The 22,102-nt window shown below is 40.1% G+C and overlaps 1 protein-coding gene across 1 annotated transcript in view; it reads right to left on the reverse strand.

The window, feature by feature from the left end:
• Nucleotides 1-22,102, reverse strand: part of HERC1 (HECT and RLD domain containing E3 ubiquitin protein ligase family member 1) — a 212,340-nt gene that overhangs the window by 4,062 nt on the left and 186,176 nt on the right. The window contains 16 exon segments of the mRNA XM_070378058.1: nt 2,113-2,265; nt 2,967-3,219; nt 4,060-4,136; nt 4,956-5,121; nt 5,379-5,548; nt 6,586-6,706; nt 6,708-6,753; nt 8,673-8,811; nt 10,209-10,378; nt 11,912-12,014; nt 15,815-15,937; nt 16,657-16,812; nt 17,518-17,699; nt 19,267-19,405; nt 20,229-20,354; nt 20,529-20,594. Of these exon segments, the coding sequence (XP_070234159.1) occupies nt 2,113-2,265; nt 2,967-3,219; nt 4,060-4,136; nt 4,956-5,121; nt 5,379-5,548; nt 6,586-6,706; nt 6,708-6,753; nt 8,673-8,811; nt 10,209-10,378; nt 11,912-12,014; nt 15,815-15,937; nt 16,657-16,812; nt 17,518-17,699; nt 19,267-19,405; nt 20,229-20,354; nt 20,529-20,594 (2,190 nt within the window).

Below are 22,102 nucleotides of genomic sequence, written 5' to 3' on the forward strand. Positions count from 1 at the left end.
AAAACTCTAGCCCACGGGGGCCCTTCTAATGCCAACCCCACCCACTCACACTCCTAACCACACATGGCCACAGGCTGTTAAAACTGCTCTGTGGAATACTTCATCTTCTCACCAGGGTAAGCAGCTTTTGGAGGATGTGTCTAGGGCTTCTACTGTCTTTGTAATTTATATTTTCTTTTGAGAATAGTTATATTCTTTTTGTAAAAATCATTTGTGCTAATTTAAAAAAAAAAAAGTTAGAAAAGTACAAAGAAGAAAGTAAAACTGAGAAGTCCTTTCATAGGAAGGCAGTAAAAAGGATAGAGAATTTAATTAGGAGATGGGTCCTGAATCCCAGCCCCACCACTTCTTTTAATTTTCTCATCTGAAAAAATAAGGCAAATAATTGCTGCTCACATGATTATTATAGGTATTTTAAACGAGTCTGTAATGATTGGGTAGTTAGCTTTTGTTAGCACAGTGCAGAGAACAGATCAGTTGAGGAGTGCCGAAGGGGTGCGGTCAGAGGCTGCCTACACAGTCTGTTTGGCGAAACTACTCCAAGGTTATACAATAGAGCATACTCTAAACAGAGACCTACCACTGTTCAAGGTTTGTTTCATAAATAACTCCTCTACTCTTGGTCAGTTCAGAATCATCTGCCAAACCAGAGAACCTCAGAAGCCACATCTTGAGGAAGGCCATGGAGTTATGATTGTGTAAGGCTGTCATGCCCAGGGCTAAGGAATGAACGGGCAATAAAGACAGTCTCTGCTGACAGAAAAGGGAATGCCCCAGCCAAAATGTGCCAAAAAACAAGCTGAGGTACATGGATGGCTGCTTGAATGGGGAACAACTGGGACAGCTATAGGAAGAACACGGGGTTCTAAGAGACACGGAGGAAGTGAAAGAGGAAGGCGGCATTGTTATCAAGAAAGGAACAAAGCCAGGGCAGAGCAGAGCACAGCTGCTGGAGAACAGGTCAATCTGGCCTTTATAGGAAAGGTCAGCACAAGAGCCTGGATACCATAGTTAAACCTGGTTTGTGATCGTGGCTTTGCCTTGGGCACATTACTTCATTTCTCTGGACTCCGTGCATTCATTTCTGAAATGGTGATAGTAATTTCTATCTCCCCATCGAGTAACTATGGGGAAAACTGCACATGTAGGGGGATGCTACCACATCTGGCATGTTGGAAGTGACCAGGGAATTTATGGTCAGTTATTCAGTCTATAAGGAATAAGCATCTTTAAGCACTAGAGACAAATCCTAAGCCCTGACTGTGTAAACAACATTGCTGACAGGATCCACCCTTACTAAGCTAAGGGGTATAGTTTTCTGACTAGACTTGGCCCAAAGCCAGAGTCGAAGAAGGAACCAGGAGTGAAGAGTATAGAATATATATAATTCAAAGTACTACACAGCCTCAGACCCTGAATCCAACTCTTGAGAAAAGCCCAACATCTCTGCAAATAAGGTATTACTGAATTGGCTACAAAGGACTATATAACCAAAATCACCGCTTTGGGACACAGTATTCATTTCTAAGGTCACTTATCATACTCCCATCATTTACTAAATGCTTACTACACATCAGCACAGAACAAGGATATATAAGTTAGATATAAAAAATACACTCTTCATTCAATGTCTCACACGCTAATTAAAGAAAGAAGACCCAAACTCTGCAGCCTAATTCTTAGTCTACAATTCAGAAGTATGTGATAGCTTGAGGAATTTCTAGGTGACAAAAAAGATCTGCACAGTTACAGACCTAGAGGAAAGAGGCCCTCATGGGATCACAAGGCCAGCCTTCAGGAATTCATTCACAGAGACCCTGACTGAGCTGGAGCAGGACACTGGGCTGGGGGGCAGTAAGACATGAAGACAAAGAAGACTGAGGAAGAGTGAGAATAAGAAGGTGGGTTCTGAAGGCCTGGCCGAGGGCTTGGCCTCCAAGCCAAACACTGGCCAATTCAGGGCTCACCTAAGGCTTTGAGTAAAGAGCAGACCCTGAGATATGGCCTGAAAAGTCTCTGAATAGGGACTGAAATATAGATACAGATTAATCAACACCATGAACTCATACACCAAAAAGCAAAGCTCTCAAATCTCTCATGTGAACCTCTCACCTGTCGGTCCATTTCATGAAGTCGATATTCAATGGCCCTCTCCACATATTCTTTCCTATTAGAAAACGTGAGTGGGATACTATTTCCACCAGGGATTATAGGAACCATTTTGCCATCAGCGCTTTGGCCAACAAAAGAATCAAGAGGAATCATCTATGAATAGAAGAAAGAAGAATTTTTACTCCATAGTAGAAATGACCACAAAAAGTATGTTACACACAAATACAGCAGAACATCAACAGCATCAGAAATCTTATGGATGAAGACAAGGCAAATGAGATAGCTGATTAGGCTACTTCAGGGGTTCCCAACTTTTAGGATCTAATGCCTGATGATCTGAGGTAGAGCTGATGTAATAATAATAGAAATAGAGTGCATAATAAATGCAATGTGCTTAAATCATCCCCAAATCACCCCCTGTCTACCCCTATCCATGGAAAAATTGTCTTCTACGAAATCAGTCCCTGGTGGGTACCAAAAAGGTCGGGGACTGCTGGGCTACTTGATGAGCAGGGAGTGCTGACTCATCTGGTTTTCATTAAAAATGCAGTTGAATCAGTCTCCAAACCAGGTTTGATGAACTCTGGCTATCCCAGGCCTCCTGGGTTCTCTCTGTCCTTCACTCTAACAAGCAGAGAGAATGGATTAAAGGGGAAGGAGCAGAAGCTGAGTGCTGGAGCTGACTCCTGGAGCTGACTCTGTTAGCAGCTATTTAAACTTCTAGGTTGAACTGCTAAGTGTAGCAATGGTATACGGCATGGGTCAGCTGGACAGCAAGCAGAAGGCTATATCTGAGTTTTACACAGGAAAATTCTCATCAACACCAGCAGAAACATGGACCAGCCAGGATTTACCTCATGGAAACTCTCCTCAGTAATCCCACTGTCTTCAATGTGAAGAATGCTGTTGAGAGTCTGCACGTAGAGCAGATCCACCTCTTCCAGGTCTTCCAGGGTGAGTGGAACACAGCAGAGCTGCTTCCACACCAGAGGGGCCAAGTGGAGGTCCAGAGGCTTCTTTGTGCGAATGGCAACCCCCATTAAGATTCCTAAGAACTTAAACTGCATTAAGTGTTCATCAAGGCAGGCAGAAGGATTAAAAAGGAACCTGCAGAATTAAAGGAAATACTTCAAACAAAGTTGTCCTCATTTCTATTATAAACAAGTTATCAAACAGCTAAAGCATTAGTCTAGACCTGTGCTGTCCAATATGGCAGTCATTAGCCACATGCAGCTATTTAAGTTAATTAAATAAAATTTAAAATTCAGTTCTTCAGCTCCTTTAACCACATTTCAGGTGTTCAATAGTGACCTATGGCCTACTGCTATTGTTCTAGATGGCACAGGGACCATATTTTGAATTACTTTGAAGAACCATAAAAAGGGTGAGTGAATGCTCATTAGTCCTTAAGCTACCTGCTCAAAGATGCCCTATTTCCTAAAATCATTTATCCTTTACATGTATACCTGTGGCAGATTCATTTTGATATATGGCAAAACCAATACAATATTGTAAAGTTAAAAAAAAAAAAAAGTCCACGAAGCAGGATCCAAAATTCAAAATTTGACAAATACAGGAACAATACATGATTGCAAATACAAATTGCTGTGACTGGATAGCATTTCAAAGGTTTTAATGAATTTTAATTCATTGAGGGAAGGCCACATGGGCCTTCAGAAATACAAAAGAAGTCTGGTTTCATTTTCAAGTCTGCACTTCCTCTATTCCTCTATATTATAATTCAGTTGGTCTCATAATAAATAACAAGTCATGATGTAAGTGCCTCAGTTTCCTCTCTGTGAAAGAACAGTAACAGTTCCTACTCCTTAGAGCTATAATGAAGATTCAATGGGATAATCCATGTACAACACTTAGAACAGTGCCTAGCATATAGTAAATGTGCACTGTTACTGCAGACATTCAGTAACACTTGCTGACTGCCCTTACCTGTCCCTATTGTAACCCACTTCTGCGGTAGCATTGGGAGATGGTATAAGAAGGTCCACAATACCAGTTTCAAGTTCCTGTAGAAGAATGAACAATTTCTTTAGAAACGCAGTTAAATGTATCAAGAAAATGAACCAATCAACATTAAAGATCATGTTGAACAGAGAATATTGAGGAATTTATAACACTATATGAGAAACAGCAGTCTCTGTAATTATTTTCGTGGCTGTAACTTAAAATGAATTTAGGAACTCCCCCATGGAAAAAATGTCCTGCAGTACACAGAATAAAGATGAAAAAGCCAATCCAGGGCCCGAGCTGGGGTATCTCTGAGCAGGGTATAGTGACATTCAAATAAACTTAATAAATGATAACCAAGTATTATTTTAGATACAGATTTATCAGAAAAATTCTGATACGAGGCAAAGCTGGAAGGATCAGAGCTGATTTGGAAGCAAAACTGTGACTGTAGATCTTAAAATATGGACTTGTTCAAACTCTTAAGATTTGTTTTTCTAATTTCCTTGGACCCTGGCTGTTCTTTGTTCTAAAAGCACCAAAATAAATGGGAGCACATGAGTGGTCCTGGATTTGTCTGTTACAGAAGTGTACATATGTGTCATTGCTGTTTCCTCTGTCTGCTATACAGAACAACAGATGGTAAGTCATTGGTAGATGGCCAAGCACTGGCACTAACTCAGAAACATATCTTCACGAAGCATTTCACAAACCCTTGCAATAATTCACATATACATTACTAATAGCATGGCTTTATGTAAGCATCACAAATGAATTATTGCTTAGATTTATAAAAACATGCCACAGTCATCACTGGAAATAGTAAAACACCCACCATCCAAGTGGACAACTCAGCAGGGGACACTGCATGAATATACCTGGCACATCTCTGTGATTGTGTCATCAAACACTCCTCCGGCGTCATCAGCACCTTCTCCAACTAGCTTAACCTTCCAAGCTCGGGAAGGCAGACGGAGGTCTGAGGCATTCAGTTTAACTACTTGTCTCGCTATTTGAACAAAGATAGGCTTACATTTCCGTCCTCTTTAAAAGAAAGAGAAAACAGAATAAAATATAATGCTCCCAAATCACCAGAAATGTCACTTGAAGATATTCTCCCATCAGTGAAGGAACAGGCCAGCTTAACAGCAGCCAAACACTGTGCTAGGCTCACTGTAATTACACTGGGTACTGACATAAAATACTATTACTATTCTACTTTACAAATGAGGAAGCTAAGGTTACAGAGATGAGTCAGTTGTGAGTCCCGTTAACGAAATGTACACATATAGCGTGCTAACCTGGTTGATATCCTCTTTACAGTAATTTGAGGTCCATAGTTTTTGCCTTGAACCATGGTTTTTCCTATAGAGCGCACCATTGGGAGGGTGTAGACTCTTGGGGCTAACAAAGGCCGAAGCTGTCCCTGCACAATGCCCCATGTTCCAGCATTATAATGAGACGTACTATTCTGTAACAGAAAGTAAGCTTAGCAGAAATGGTACAATCTAAGGCTTAAAAGAAGTAACATGTCACTTTTAGAAATGCACTTTAAAAGCATAAATCTGGGTATTAGCCCTTATTGGCAATTTATTCAAAATATTTTTCTGATAAAGTATGATTATTATTTTTAAAATACAGAAAAAGACATACACATAAGCACATAAATAAAATCATTCCCTAATATTACCATATGGAGATGGCCCCATTAACACTTTCATTCACTTCCTTCCAGTTGCCTTCCTTTCCACATTTTCAAGATTGTACTATTTATATAAATTTTCTGTTTTTCTCACTTCAATTTATACCATAAACATTTCTCTCATTAACTATAAACAGGATGCTAACATTCTGTTAGTGCTGCACAGTATTCAGTTGCCACGTTGATTATCTATTTCCAACAATGATTTCTCATGTCTCTCATACACTCATAACTGGGTTACCAAAAGGATTTTTGACTAACAGTTTTACAAACTAATACACATTTTGGCAGGCATGCCTACACATTAAACAAACAAACATAGCCAGCTTTCTTTCTTTCTAAATTACTAGACTGTTCTATAAAGACAATCACATCAGCCAAATTTACTTTATCTCCCCACTACCCCTCCACAGGGTATGTTCATTTGTAAGGACAGCAGGAAGGCTCCAGAGTTTCTCACACTCACTTATACAACCCCTTTGACGGAGGTATTAACACTTTTGTGTGCTTAAGTTTTAAAATCATATACTACAGTTTGTAGAAAACACATGTTTAGTCATTCATACTTCTTTGAACTTTCGACAAACCAAAACACTGAAGGAAGACCATTTTGTGTCCAACAGCATGATAACCTATATCTGGATCATCCTTAATCCAGCAATAAAATAAGAACAGAATTGTTGCCTTTTCTAGATCTCCTGGGTGCTAAAAGCATTAGCCATGGAGGAAGTATCTGAAGGCTGAAAAAAAGGCCCAGGGATGTGGTGAGCACAGCACAGGCACTGCTTCCTAAGCCAGCGCGTTACCTGGTTGTTGGGGCTGAGGTTCAGCAGCCTCCAGGATGAGTACATGAGGTCAGAGAAATGGTAAAGCAGCCGGAGCCTGGCCCTCGCAGTGTGAATGCTCACCTCCCTCAGAGCCCCGTACTGGGGGCACTGTATCGGGCAGGCCCAGCTGCAGAGGCACTGACACACCTGCCCAGAACACAAATGCACAATTGTAAAGGAAAATGCAATGTTTTCATTTTTAGCATTTTGAAAAATTTCAAACACATACAGAAGTTGCAAGTATATAATGGAACACCCATTCCCACCACTTATAATTAATATTTTGCTATATATACTTTATCACTTATCAATTCCTCTATCCATCAATTCATCTTAAATTTTTGATGCACTAGTGTTGGTTTGTAAAACATCTTTTTTATTTATCATTATGGAAACTTACTTTTTTCTCCTTTAATTTACTTTCCCATTTACCTATGGACTTAGTTTCTTCACACACACACATACAAACCCAAAACAAAACAAAAAACCCAAATTCATTCTTTCACATTCAATAACATTTCATTCTTGACATCTTCATAATAACACAAGGTGTGGACCAGGACCAGAGAGGAAGTTCTGGAAAATGGAAATGGGCAACTCAGCAGAACCCCCTCCCACACTTACTAGGGCTCTGACAGAAAGTTAACATGACAGAATGAAAGATATGAGTCCATGATTCATGGAGGTTTTATACTAAAGAATAAGCTCTGTAGAAGCAAAGACTACAAGGACTGTATCCATGGGTATCCTCTTACAGAAATGCACAAAACTCTAAGAATGAGATACTCAACTTATTCGAGTTTCCTGCAAATAATCATTTGTACACCTCAGTTCTCAGAGGTATTTTCCTATTAGTTAAAGCTAACATGGACCCCCTCTGTCCATGGGGGTTGCAAAGAGTCACATGACTTAGCAACTAAACAAACATTTACTGACTACTTCTATGTGCCTGACACTGTTCTAAGAGCTTCATAAGAACTGATTCATTTACTCCTGCAGTTCTTTACAATAGGTGCTATTATTATGCTTTTTTTATAGACAAGGAAACTGAATCTCAGGGTCACCCAGCTCCCAAGTGGCAGATTCAACCTGAGCAATGTGGTTTTTGAGTCTGAACCTTTAGCCACCATGCTGTCTAGTCTCTGTCCCGAAGTGGAAGGGAAACCCTGATGGAAGCTGAAGAAGCCCCTGAGAACCTGAAATTGTCAGTGGCCTAGCAGCACTGCTCATTCTATTAGAACATTCTTGTTTGGAATCTACTTGGCAGGCCTACCTTGTTCTCTAAGGGTATCTAAGAGAAAACAATCGGTATGGGGAATTTTCCCCAAGGACCTGTGGCTAAGAAGTAGGGGGCTCCAAAAAGGGATAGGAAAACAGCTTTCAGGCACAAGATCACTTCAGGGACATTCTAGTGCCTCAGATACCAGAGAGGACTTGATGGTTTATGAAAGAGGTAGCCCAATATGAAGAAATGCATAGGATGATAAATATCATACTTAAGGGAATGGTTACACTTGTGGGGAATGATATGCATTTAATTTTCTTTATATGTTTTGTAGATCTATAAGGTTTCATAATAAATTAAAAGCAAAACACACAAAAGATAGAAATATCCCATCACTGGAGTAAAATGGTAACAATTTTTTTTTCTGCTGTGCCAATGTATACACAACATCATGTTTCAAACCACTGACTTGGGTGGAGAATTCGACAAGTGGTCTCAGGGCTTTTCATCTTTATTAACAGCATGCCTTAGAAAGCTATAATTCATCACTTTTACATACAAAAAATACTTCATTGCTGTTCTAAAATTATAAATTTGCTTGTCTAAGTAATATGTTTTCTTCTTTTGGGGAGCAGAGAGGCACTGCTATGTAATGAAGTCTGTAGGAGAATTGCCTGCTTTGAAAGTATCTGCAGTGCTGTAGCACAAAGAGTGCTTTGGTTGTGTGGGGGAAGGTCTGATGGCTTCAGAATGGTGCCTGGATGCAGTGTGAAGCTGGCAAGCAGACAGTGCAGCTGGGGTGAAAGAGAGGTTGCTGGAGCACAGCTATTTCCTCCCTCACCTGGTGCTCTTGGCGGGACAGGCGGCGCTGTCCATGCAGCACTGTGGCAGCGGCCAGCTGAGATCTGCCGAACATTTTTCCCTTGCAGAACTGTTACCAGGGTTGGTTCTCGAACGTGGTTGGTATGACCTAAGCCAAGCTGGGAATAAATTACAAATACTCAGATATTCAATTAGAAAGAGGAAGACAGAAAGCCAAGACGATAAAATTTTGTCTTGGATGGTAGCAGACATAAATAAGTTATTATCTGTATCAAGCAACAATATGAAAATAATGAAGTTAATTTGATTTTCTCTATCAGAATGATCCTCATAGCTCATTACTGTCTCCTATAAATTAACCTGCAACAAGGCCGTTCCAAATCTAGCAAAGGAGTCTCAATGACTGAAAACATCTTTTCCACCTCTAGACAGGAAATAAATTCTTGGAAAGTTAAAAAAAAAAAATATATATATATATATAACAGAGTGATCCCTAGAGTTTTTACTTAAAACACACTGATTTCTTGATTTTTAACATAGATTGCCTGTGTAACAGTAAATAAACAATTATAAAAATACACACAGAATAAAATTCTCATCTCCAGATCTCTGTTCTTCGGGCCTGACTAGGATACCCAGTGTTTTGGTGGCTGAGCACCTCAACATCATCAGGCAGGATAATGTCAAGGTCCACCAGGGACCTTCCAAAGGTGTCCCCACATCAACTCTCTTCTCATTAAGACAATGTGCAACCAGAGTGATGACCAGCTTCCCCACCTGTTAATATAATGAGGAGACCACAGAGCCAAAAGGAGGCTACTATGAATAATACTGGACCTTGAACTTGAGGGCTGCTGGTTCTAGAGACAGCCATAAGTAAAGCAGATTTACAGAGGACGGGGATGTGGTTCTGCATGTGGAGCTGAAAGCCACTGTAGTAGGAGGAATCTCAGACCTCCTCCACCAAAGTACATCCCAACTCCACACACAGGATAGGCTGAACACATCAACCTCTTGAATCTTTTGTCAATCTCTTACAGGCTCGGTTTATTGCTCTGCATAATGGGAGTGACAAGACCTCCTGAACAAACACAAATATACTTTGTACACTGTCATATCATAAAATATAAAAGTATTGTTGTTTTATTCTTTCCATTTTTTCAGATCAACTGATGCTTCCAGTACGTAATCTCTCTTATTACTGTAGTGAAAATGATGATGATTATTGATGATAGTAGCAAATACTTATAAATACAAATACTTGGCCATTTACTATGTGCCAGGCGCTTCTCAGTGTGTACACACACACATATATTGAGTTAATCCCCTTAACTACATTTGTATTGCCATATTTCTCTTTAAACAATGATACATTTACTAGGGCACAAGCAACAGAGATATCGCACAACTGGACTCCAAATAATCTGTTGTAGAGCACGATGATGTGCTTGAGGCCTTGTGTAGATATTCTGAGTTTCTAGCTTATATCTTTGCCAAATGAACAATTCTGTCAGATTTCTAGACATGAGAGAACAGCAGTGAAGTAAATATTTACCTGACCTTCTGAATTGCTCCCCCAGGCATACACATCTCCAGTTGATGCCAATGCAAGTGTGTGTTCAGCTCCAACAGCCACATCTTCGATGACCACTCCAGCCAGGACAGGGATTTGCTGTGGTCGATTGTGATTGCGAGCACGCCCTTCTGGCAAGCCTATCAAGCGATCTGAAAAAAACAGCAAAAGGACATTTATGGATGGTACACCATAGTCCTTTTCTAATTTCTAATGAGTCATTTAATGTCTATGGTGGTATGGCAATGACATATATATCTCACTGGGGCAAAAAAGGGTTTTCTGGTAAGGTATACTGGATTCTGAGTGGATAAAGTTTAAAACTGCTTCTTTGCAAAATGTCACAATCTCCTTATTCATAAAAATAAATGAAATTAAATCTAAAATGATTAGCTTACTTCAAACGAAGAGGTTACCTCTAGCATCCTCATACTTGAGAGGACTTGCACAAAAGTTACAAAGGCTCTAGAGTTCTTGCAGCCTAAGAAAACACATCATGCAACCTTTCTTGTTCTCAAAGCCAACTTCTCGCCTTATCTTTGCTGCCAAACTCTACAAAGTGCAGGCTAGTTCCTGTTGTTTCACATGCTGTTTGGCTTGGCCACCTTCTGTAGCCTAACTTCCATTCTCATCACTGCACTGAAACTACTCTCAAAAGCCATGAATAGCACCTAACTGCCTACTGCAGCCCACAGAGCTCTACTTTACCTTCTGATAATGTGGCCTCAGCTCCTCCTGCCCCTCAGACACTGCACTGTCCTGGCTCACTGGCTACCTCTCTCTCTCTCCACTCCTTTCAAAGCCAACTCTCCTGAGTCCTCTTCCTGTGCTTACATGCCCTTTACTCACATTCCAGAGTTTTATCCTCTTACTCTTCTATCCCATGTTCTCTCCCTGGGTTTCTTAGAGCCAATTTATATGGCTTTAACTACAATATTATCCATTAGGCAAACCAACATCTCTATAAGCAATCTCTCTGGAGTTTCAGACCTAAATCCTCAGTAACTTGCCAGACTTCTCCATACATGTAGCCTAGAGTACATGGCCCAAATTCAATATGACTAAAACTAAGCTCCTTGTCTCTTTCCCCAAAACCAACCCCTTGTCCTGTCAGTGGTGTCAACATTCTTCCAAGACTAGAAACTTCAATCACAGCTTATTCCTTCCTCTTCTTCACATCTGCCTCAAACACCCTTCAGTCACTACAACTTGCCAGGAAGTTGACTTACAAAAGTGAACAGGTTTCCAGGGATATGGATGGCTGGATTTGGATTTACTTAAGATTTGAATCCTGAATCCTGTGAATTCCTAAGACCTGAGCCCCCCAGTCCCTGCAAGGGCTGGGAAGTGAGGCAGGATCCAGAGGAGCTTGGTGGTCAAGGCAGTCTTTGTGGCAGCAAGGTAAAAAGGCAGCAGAGATGAGGAAGGGAAGGCTTTGGCAGGAATTCTTCTAGCAAGAATGAAGGCTCTGGAAGGGGGGGTGATCAATGAGGAGGAGAGTTTGTCCTAACAGCAAACATCATGTAAGAGGAGGTGAAAAGTAGCTGGGGAATGACAGTCACTCATCAACCAGAATGAGAAGTGACTCAATTTAAGCATTTTCTATCTAGCTGGAGGGCACATATTTCTGTAATACATGTGTGCACAAAATAAGCAATATAATTAACGCCTGGAAAATGCCTTACCTTGACCAAAGGTATACACATGACCATCTTTGGTTAATGCAACAGAAAACTGAGTTCCACAAGCAACCTTTTTTATTCCAATTCCACAAAGGACATCAACTTTCTGCAAAGTAAAAGGGTAAGGGACATACTTTAAAAAGAAAAACACTCAAATTTGCCTACTGGTATGTATAAACTCAAGGACTATCTTCCAGAAAAATATTAATACTCACCCACCTATTTCCAGTCAAATCCACACTCCTAAATGTTATTTTCTCATACTGCTCTGCAGGCTACCTGAATTTGGGTGAGTTCTATAGGGGGTACAGGATGTTTGACTAAAATCCTCCAGCACCCCATGTGAAGTGGAAACACTGCTCTGCACAAGAGAAACCAAAGAGAACTCTATAGCTGTTTCAGATTAGATCAGTCGCTCAGTCGTGTCCGACTCTTTGCGACCCCATGAATCGCAGCACACCAGGCCTCCCTGTCCATCAAAAACTCCCGGAGCTCACTGAGACTCACGTCCATCGAGTTAGTGATGCCATCCAGCCATCTCATCCTCTGTCGGCCCCTTCTCCTCCTGCCCCCAATCCCTCCCAGCATCAGAGTCTTTTCCAATGAGTCAACTCTTCGCATGAGGTGGCCAAAGTACTGGAGTTTCAGCTTTAGCATCATTCCTTCCAAAGATCCCAGGGCTGATCTCCTTCAGAATGGACTGGTTGGATCTCCTTGCAGTCCAAGGGACTCTCAAGAGCCTTCTCCAACACCACAGTTCAAAAGCATCAATTCTTCGGCGCTCAGCCTTCTTCACAGTCCAACTCTCACATCCATACATGACCACAGGAAAAACCATAGCCTTGACTAGACAAACCTTTGTTGGCAAAGTAATGTCTCTGCTTTTGAATATGCTATCTAGGTTGGTCATAACTTTCCTTCCAAGGACTAAGCATCTTTTTTTCATGGCTGCAGTCACCATCTGCAGTGATTTTGGAGCCCAGAAGAATAAAGTCTGACACTGTTTCCACTGTTTCCCCATCTATTTCCCATGAAGTGATGGGATCGGATGCCATGATCTTCGTTTTCTGAATGTTGAGCTTTAAGCCAACTTTTTCACTCTCCTCTTTCACTTTCATCAAGAGGCTTTTGAGTTCCTCTTCACTTTCTGCCTTAAGGGTGGTGTCATCTACGTATCTGAGGTTATTGATATTTCTCCCGGCAATCTTGATTCCAGCTTGTGCTTCTTCCAGTCCAGCGTTTCTCATGATGTACTCTGCATATAAGTTAAATAAACAGGGTGACAATATACAGCCTTGATGAACTCCTTTTCCTATTTGGAACCAGTCTGTTGTTCCATGTCCAGTTCTAACTGTTGCTTCCTGACCTGCACACAAATTTCTCAAGAGGCAGATCAGGTGTTCTGGTATTCCCATCTCTTTCAGAATTTTCCAGTTTATTGTGATCCACACAGTCAAAGGCTTTGGCATAGTCAATAAAGCAGAAATAGATATTTTTCTGGAACACTCTTGCTTTTTCCATGATCCAGCAGATGTTGGCAATTTGATTTCTGGTTCCTCTGCCTTTTCTAAAACCAGCTTGAACATCAGGAAATTCATGGTTCACATAGTGCTGAGGCCTGGCTTGGAGAATTTTGAGCATTACTTTCCTAGCGTGTGAGATGAGTGCAATTGTGCGGTACTTTGAGCATTCTTTGGCATTGCCTTTCTTTGGGATTGGAATGAAAACTGACCTTTTCCAGTCCTGTGGCCACTGCTGAGTTTCCCAAATTTGCTGGCATATTGAGTGCAGCACTTTCACAGCATCATCTTTTAGGATTTGGAATAGCTCAACTGGAATTCCATCACCTCCACTAGCTTTGTTTGTAGTGATGCTTTCTAAGGCCCACTTGACTTCACATTCCAGGAGGTCCGGCTCTAGGTCAGTGATCACACCATCATGATTATCTGGGTCGTGAAGATCTTTTTTATACAGTTCTTCTGTGTATTCTTGCCATCTCTTCTTAATATCTTCTGCTTCTGTTAGGTCCATACCATTTCTGTCCTTTATCAAGCCCATCTTTGCATGAAATGTTCCTTTGGTATCTCTGATTTTCTTGAAGAGATCTCTAGTCTTTCCCATTCTGTTGTTTTCCTCTATTTCTTTGCATTGATCGCTGAAGAAGGCTTTCTTATCTCTTCTTGCTTTTCTTTGGAACTCTGCATTCAGATGTTTATATCCTTCCTTTTCTCCTTTGCTTTTCGTTTCTCTTCTTTTCACAGCTATTTGTAAGGCCTCCCCAGACAGCCATTTTGCTTTTTTGCATTTCTTTTCTACGGGGATGGTCTTGATCCCTGTCTCCTATACAATGTCATGAACCTCATTCCATAGTTCATCAGGCACTCTATCTATCAGATCTAGGCCCTTAAATCTATTTCTCACTTCCACTGTATAATCATAAGGGATTTGATTTAGGTCATACCTGAATGGTCTAGTGGTTTTCCCCACTTTCTTCAATTTAAGTCTGAATTTGGCAATAAGGAGTTCATGGTCTGAGCCACAGTCAGCTCCTGGTCTTGTTTTTGCTGACTGTATAGAGCTTCTCCAACTTTGGCTGCAAAGAACATAATCAATCTGATTTCGGTGTTGACCATCTGGTGATGTCCATGTATAGAGTCTTCTCTTGTGTTGTTGGAAGAGGGTGTTTGTTATGACCAGTGCATTTTCTTGGCAAAACTCTAGTAGTCTTTGCCCTGCTTCATTCCGTATTCCAAGGCCAAATTTGCCTGTTACTCCAGGTGTTTCTTGACTTCCTACTTTTGCATTCCAGTCCCCTATAATGAAAAGGACATCTTTTTTGGGTGTTAGTTCTAAAAGGTCTTGTAGGTCTTCATAGAACCGTTCAACTTCAGCTTCTTCAGCATTACTGGTTGGGGCACAGACTTGGATTACTGTGATATTGAATGGTTTGCCTTGGAAACGAACAGAGATCATTCTGTCATTTTTGAGACTGCATTCAAGTACTATAGCTGTTTAAAGAACACTAAAAAACCAGGTAAAGCCACAGGCTGCTCCCAGTCAGATTTTTTTCTGCTTTCAGAGGTAACAGTAACTGCTTTATATGTTCTTCAGAGAGGCAGTCCTTCCCTTCTGTACCTACTGCTGAGTATTTACCAATCCAGCTATCAAGATGTCACAGACTATATATGAGAGTGAAATCTGGAGTTGAATGTAAATTGAATACTTGTAAATCACGCTGTTTGTTAAACATATTAGAAAAATCCACATAAAAAGAATGTACAAGAGTTCTGAAGAGCAAAGAAACCTTCTATAAGGTGAACAAAGACTCTAAATTATTGTTTATGCACTGGGCTTTCCTATTACTTTTAAAAAGGCACACACCTGTATAATTCAGTGGTAATAACAAGCTGAAATGGCAGCCACAAGCAGAGTTACAAAAGATTGTTCACATTTCCCTTCATAAGATATCCTGGGAATATATTTATACTTATTTCTTCTCTATATGGGAGGTAGTTCTACACTATTCAGTCCATGACAAAGACAGATATTTGTCCTTGCAGAATTTTTATATCCAGTTTAGTAATTAATGACTTATTTAAAATAAGGTCTGCTGCTGCTGCTAAGTTGCTTCAGTTGTGTCCGACTCTGTGTGACCCCATGGACTGCAGCCTACCAGGCTCCTCCATCCATGGGATTTTCCAGGCAAGAGTACTGGAGTGGGGTGCCATTGCCTTCTCCGAAAATAAGGTCTAGAATGATGGAAATCTAAGAATAAGCAAAGGAAGCTTCTATATTTCATTATGAACTATCAAAAATGTTAGAAGTAAATTACTTCCAACTAAAAAGAGGTACTGACATAGAAGAAAACCATGGTGTCTGCATCCCTAGATTAAAGACAATACTGACCTGAGGTGAAGATTTTGCAGTGGAATTTCCTAAACCTAGTTTTCCATAGTCCCCATCTCCAAAAGCCCACACCATGGAGCCATCTGCTGACACCGCCAATGTGTGGTTTAAGCCACAAGCCACCTGGAGAAAGAAGAGGGTGCTCAGTAAGGCAAATCACAATACCTAAAATACATACCCATTTCTGGGACCCTTTTTATTCACTTCAGTGAAAATGTTGGCTCTTTTTTCAGAAGATTTGTATTGGTTTCAGGGTTTTACATATGTTAACCAAATATGTCATGAAGAAAATATTCTTATCATTCACAAACAAAAGACAACCTTCTTTTCTTCAAAGAAAAAGCTTTCAAATATCTATGGCTAACTCTGAATTAGACAGTACACAAGACAGGAAAAAAGTACATATGATTAAAAAATACTCATTCACACCAGAGACAGTCTAAGGAATAATAAAAGATAAAAGATAGTAGAAAATAACATTTTATCTCCTCTTTTCATTAAGAGAGAATCTCAACATGTATAGGTCATGGACAATTATTACTTAAGAGCAGCAGCTACCAATATGCTGCAATTCCGCCATCTACTTCCAGGATAACGAACAGGAGTTACTATATTATTTAAAGGTTTCATATCAAGTTGTATTATGAATAGGAGTGTGAAATATTCACATCCTGAATTATGACTTTCATTTGTTAACCAATTACCAATTAGGCCAAACAAAATGTACATCAGGATAAGTACAACTGGTGGTTCTAATCTTCCTGAAAGGATAGTATCCAAGTGCACACAGAGGAAACAAGAAACTATGATCAGATAGAACATATTATTGACTTATTCCTTGCCTGTCCAATCTGATATCCCTCCAGTGCAGTCACTCTCTCTGGAAGTTTTTTGTTAGAGGTGTTTCCCAGACCCAGACGACCATAGTCACCATTCCCAAAGGTAAACAGTTTGCCATCTGATGTTACCACTGCTGAGTGTTTGAAGCCACAAGACATCTACAAATAGAACCAACAAGAACAAAAATGTTAATAAGAGGGTATACTAAGAAAGAAATCAGTCATTTGGGTTTTTAATACAGTAATAATCTTTAAAATAAACTTCACTGGCAACTCAGGATCTTCAAGACCAGTATGTCCTATCCACCCAAGTGGCCCTCTTGCTCCTGCAAGTCTGATCTAATCATCTTCAGAAAGACCAAGATAAACAGCACACCTTGGAAGAACTGTTGCTGCTCTTCAGCTGCAGAGATGACCTAGACTATATGAGTTAATGAATGGGGAAATTTTTTGTAAACTCTAAGGTACTATGCAATTTGACAACACTATTTTAGATCGCTAATTGATTTTCCAGAAAAAAGTATACAAACTCAACCTTTGTAATAATAATGACAGGTTGAAAGCAAAGCTTTCCATTTATTAGTAGATCAAGAACTGTGGGACAGGAGTTAAACCTCACCTTTTACAAAGACCTGAAGCACCCTGGCCTAGGTCAACCAGTTGGTAGAGGAAAAACAGTCCATTCTAATACCAAAACCCATTTAAACCCCTGAGACACTCAAAAATGACTGTGAACCACCAAAAACACTGGATCTTTTATGATGGGGTAATATGTTTTTACTACTGTTTTTTCATTACCCAATCTTGAGAACTAAACCCAGTATGTTTACATTCAAAGATAAACTTCTCCATATCCTGCCTGACCTGCACCACTTCTTCTCCCTGTAAGGCCTCGATCTGCCTGGGCCGTCGCTGCCTGTCGCTGTTCCCATGGCCGAGTTTGCCATAATCACCATCTCCCCAGCTAAAGACCTCACCACTTTCAGTCAGGGCCATTGAGTGCCCATCAGAACCACAGGAAGTCACCAGCTGGGTCACCACAAAGCCTGCAACAGAGCAGAAATGCAACAAGAGTCACTGGGTGGTAAAAGTTCCCTCTTTGTTGAAGCTGCTACAAAGTAGTTTCATAGAATAAAAAAAATACCACAATAGTACTAGAGAAATAAAAAAGAATATCTTTAATTTTAAATCTAAATTGTAGCCATAACCTAGAAATTTGGGAGCAGTAACATAAAACGAGGAGAAGGCAATGGCACCCCACTCCAGTACTCTTGCCTGGAAAATCCCATGGACGGAAGAGCCTGGTAGGCTGTAGTCCATGGGGTCGCTGAGAGTCGGACACAACTGAGCGACTTCACTTTCACTTTTCACTTTCATGCATTGGAGAAGGAAATGGCAACCCACTCCAGTCTTCTTGCCTGGAGAATCCCAGGGACGGCAGAGCCTGGTGGGGTGCCATCTATGGGGTCGCACAGAGTCGGACATGACTGAAGCGACTTAGCAGCAGCAGCAGCAGCAACATAAAATGATGATAAGGAACAGAAGGGTGACAGGAGCAATTCCAGTCACTAAGGACTATGTTCTAGTCACTCCTATAAGTGCTTTACATGGATCGTTCATTTTCTCTTTTCACACAGAGCCTATGAGGCAGATATTATCATCACCACTTATACAACTAGGGAAACTGAATCACAAAGAGGTCTAGTAGCTGATACAAGGCAACAGAGGCAGGATGTAATAGAACTGAACAGGAACCAAGCCCTCCCATTCCCAATGTTGTGCTCTTCACACTTAGATCTGAAGGAAGAGAACTTAGAGCTATTCAAGAATTCATTATGATCTTATGTTACTTAAATGCTTTTACTTCAAAAACTCGATTTTGTCTATTGACTTTAGAGTCAGTAAAAGTTAACTTAAGAAATAAGCCAGAGGCCCCCTGCAGTGCTTTTTCTAGAGATATTCTTTCTCCAAGTCACAGAGAACTCTGTTGGAGATGCCCTTTAAAAGATTTTAGTACATATGCACATTTCTATGTAAATTAATGTTTAATGTTAATGAAGCACATGCCTGATTACTGCTACTATTGCATGTGTGCTCAGTTGCTCAGTCATATCCAACTCTTTGCAACCCCATGGGTGTAGCCCGCCAGGCTCTTCTATCCATAGAATTTTCCAGGCAAGAATACTGGAGTGGGTTGTGATCTCTTCCTTCAGGGGATGTTCCCGACTCAGGTATGGAACCCTGTCTCCTGTATCTCCTGCACTGGCAGGTGGATTCTTTACTACTGAGCCACCTGGGAAGCCCTACTACTGCCAGTAATAGTTACCAAATTACAATTTTGCAATTTTAAAGAATCTGTTTACAATCTTCAGTGAGTATTAACACAGCAATTTATATCACCGAATTCTAGCAATGCTATGACAACTTATAAAATAATACAACTTAAAATATGGTAAATTAAGGTTGTACATGCCTAAACAAGAACATAAATATAAGTGAAAACCCTACATGACTTTATTTAGCAAAGGTTTGGGTGAGTTGCAATGTAATAAGCAAACATTCCTACAAACAAGCCATAGTTTCTGATCTGCTTTTAACTGAGGATAATTTTACCTTGTAAGGCTGAAATGACTGTCAGCACATGAAGGTCATCTGAATTTCCTTGTCCTAATCTGCCATAACTTCCTTCCCCACAAGCCAACACTGTGCCATTGGCCTGAATGACAAAGGTACAATTTTGACCGCATATGACCTAGTATCAAAACACAAAATTAAATACATTATCTTCTATTACATAGCTTTAACATGCAAACATTTAAAATGATTCCATGTATACCCAGGATACCTTTATCAGTTCTTTCATCCTTTCACTAAAGCAGAAGAGTTGACATAACTATGGGATTCCTATAAGCCCTTGATTATTATAAAACTGCTTACTTAACTAGAAGATGTATGAGGCTCATTTGATGATTTAAGACAGTTTAAAACATGTTATTTACAGAGCTTTCAGTCAATTGTGCAGAGTTTAAGAAGAAAATAGATAAAAAGAAGAAAAAGGAAACAGTGATGGGAAAATAGTAAAGACTGGCTGGAAGTCACCAAGAAACAGACACTGGAGGGGATATCTGCAAGAAAGAGTAGTGCATCTTGGGGCTTACTGAGGTAGAGAAGAACAGAAGTGAAAGCAGGAGCCTTAAGAAGAGTTTGGAGATTTAGTACCACAATTATTAGAAGAGGGGACGGGTATCAATGACATCTGGCTAAAGATCCCAGCAAGCTTATGACCCCAAAGAGAGAATTGATAATTAGCAATATCTTAACATCTATAAATATGTACTGGGCAGGCTTAAAGCTTCATGATGTTAATTATACTTGAAAACAAGAAAAATTTGGGAATATTAACAAAACTTAAGTCTGATAAAAACTCTACAAAACTTTTATTTAGAAGCTTTATATCATGACTTTGTTGGATTCCTCACAATAGATTATGCAGTGGACAAACTATCCTAAAGTAAGCTACTGAACCCAAGGGAATCAGAACTGTCAGTTCTCCAATTCTTTACCCTCCTAGTTACCTGTTGGGCCTGTGAGAATGAGGGAGCTGCTGCAGGTACCATCACATTTCTTCCAGCTTCTGCCAGCTGTCCATGCCTGCCAGCACCCCACAAGTAGACATCACATTTACCTCCCAGGTGCCAGTCCTAGAAAACCACAAACAAATCAAAATCTGATTCGCTAATTCATTCAAACAAGCATCTACTGGTTACTAAGTGTGTAGAAGCCTCTATGGGGGACACCAGGGTATAAACACATAAACATTTAGAACCAGAAGATTTACTAAGAACCGCCATAAAGTTATTGTCCTCTTTACTGACCTCAGGTCTGGAAGTTGCCCAAGACATAATTTGTTCATCCATGCCATTGATCCATTTACTATTATCCTGCAAGACAGGGCAAACATCAGGATCAACTTTGCTAATCAATAATTATCTTTTTTTTTTTTAAAGAAGTCTTAAAAATGATCAAATAAATATTTTTTTAAAGAAAAAGAGAAGCCCAAGATCACATGGTCAGTTACAAGCAGAAAGAAGACCAAAATGCAGCCCTCCTTTTTCCCAAAACATTTTTTGAGAAAATTTTTTGCAAAAGATTCATCTGTTCTTAACTAAGTCTTTAAAAAAAAAAAAAAAAAAAAGAACTTGGTAATATAAATTAAGAGGAGTTTTACAATCATAACAAACTTGATTTTTACGCATTGTTAATACTTCCCTAAAATGGACTGGAATGGGTAAATTTAACTCAGATGACCATTATATCTACTACTGTAGGTAGGAATCCCTTAGAAGAAATGGAGTAGCCATCACAGTCAACAAAAGAGTCTGAAATGCAGTACTTGGATACAATCTCAAAAATGACAGAATGATCTCTGTTCGTTTCCAAGGCAAACCATTCAATATCACGGTAATCCAAGTCTATGCCCCAACCAGTAACGCTGAAGAAGCTGAAGTTGAAGGGTTCTATGAAGACCTATAAGACCTTTTAGAACTAACACCCAAAAAAGATGTCCTTTTCATTATAGGGAACTGGAATGCAAAAGTAGGAAGTCAAGAAACACCTGGAGTAACAGGCAAATTTGGCCTTGGAGTACAGAATGAAGCAGGACAAAGATTAATAGAGTTTTGCCAAGAGAATGTACGGGTCATAGCAAACACCCTCTTCCAACAACACAAGAGAAGACTCTACACACAGACATCACCAGATGGCCAACACCAAAATCAGACTGATTATATTCTTTGCAGCCAAAGATGGAGAAGCTCTACACAGTCAGCAAAAACAAGACCAGGAGCTGACTGTGGCTCAGATTATGAACTCCTTATTGCCAAATTCAGACTTAAACTGAAGAAAGTGGGGAAAACCACTAGACCATTCAGGTATGACCTAATCAAATCCCTTATGATTATACAGTGGAAGTGAGAAATAGATTTAAGGGCCTAGATCTGATAGACAAGAGTGCCTGATAAACTATGGACGGAGGTTAGTGACACTGTATCGGAGACAGGCATCAAGACCAGCCCCAAGAAAAAGAAATGCAAAAAAGCAAAATGGGTCTGGGGAGGCCTTACAAATAGCTGTGAAAAGAAGAGAAGTGAAAGCAAAGGAGAAAAGGAAAGATATACCCATTTGAATGCAGAGTTCCAAGGAATAGCAAGGAGAGATAAGAAAGCATTCCTCAGCGATCAATGCAAGGAAATAGAGGAAAACAACAGAATGGGAAAGACTAGAGATCTCTTCAAGAAAATTAGAGATACCAAGGGAACATTTCATGCAAAGATGGGCTCAATAAAGGACAAAAATGGTATGGACCTAACAAAAGCAGAAGATATGAAGAAGAGGTGGCAAGAATACACAGAATTGTACAAAAAAGATCTTCATGACCCAGATAATCACG

The sequence above is a fragment of the Bos mutus genome, chromosome 10 (assembly GCF_027580195.1).
Source record: "Bos mutus isolate GX-2022 chromosome 10, NWIPB_WYAK_1.1, whole genome shotgun sequence".
Taxonomy (NCBI): Eukaryota; Metazoa; Chordata; class Mammalia; order Artiodactyla; family Bovidae; genus Bos; species Bos mutus.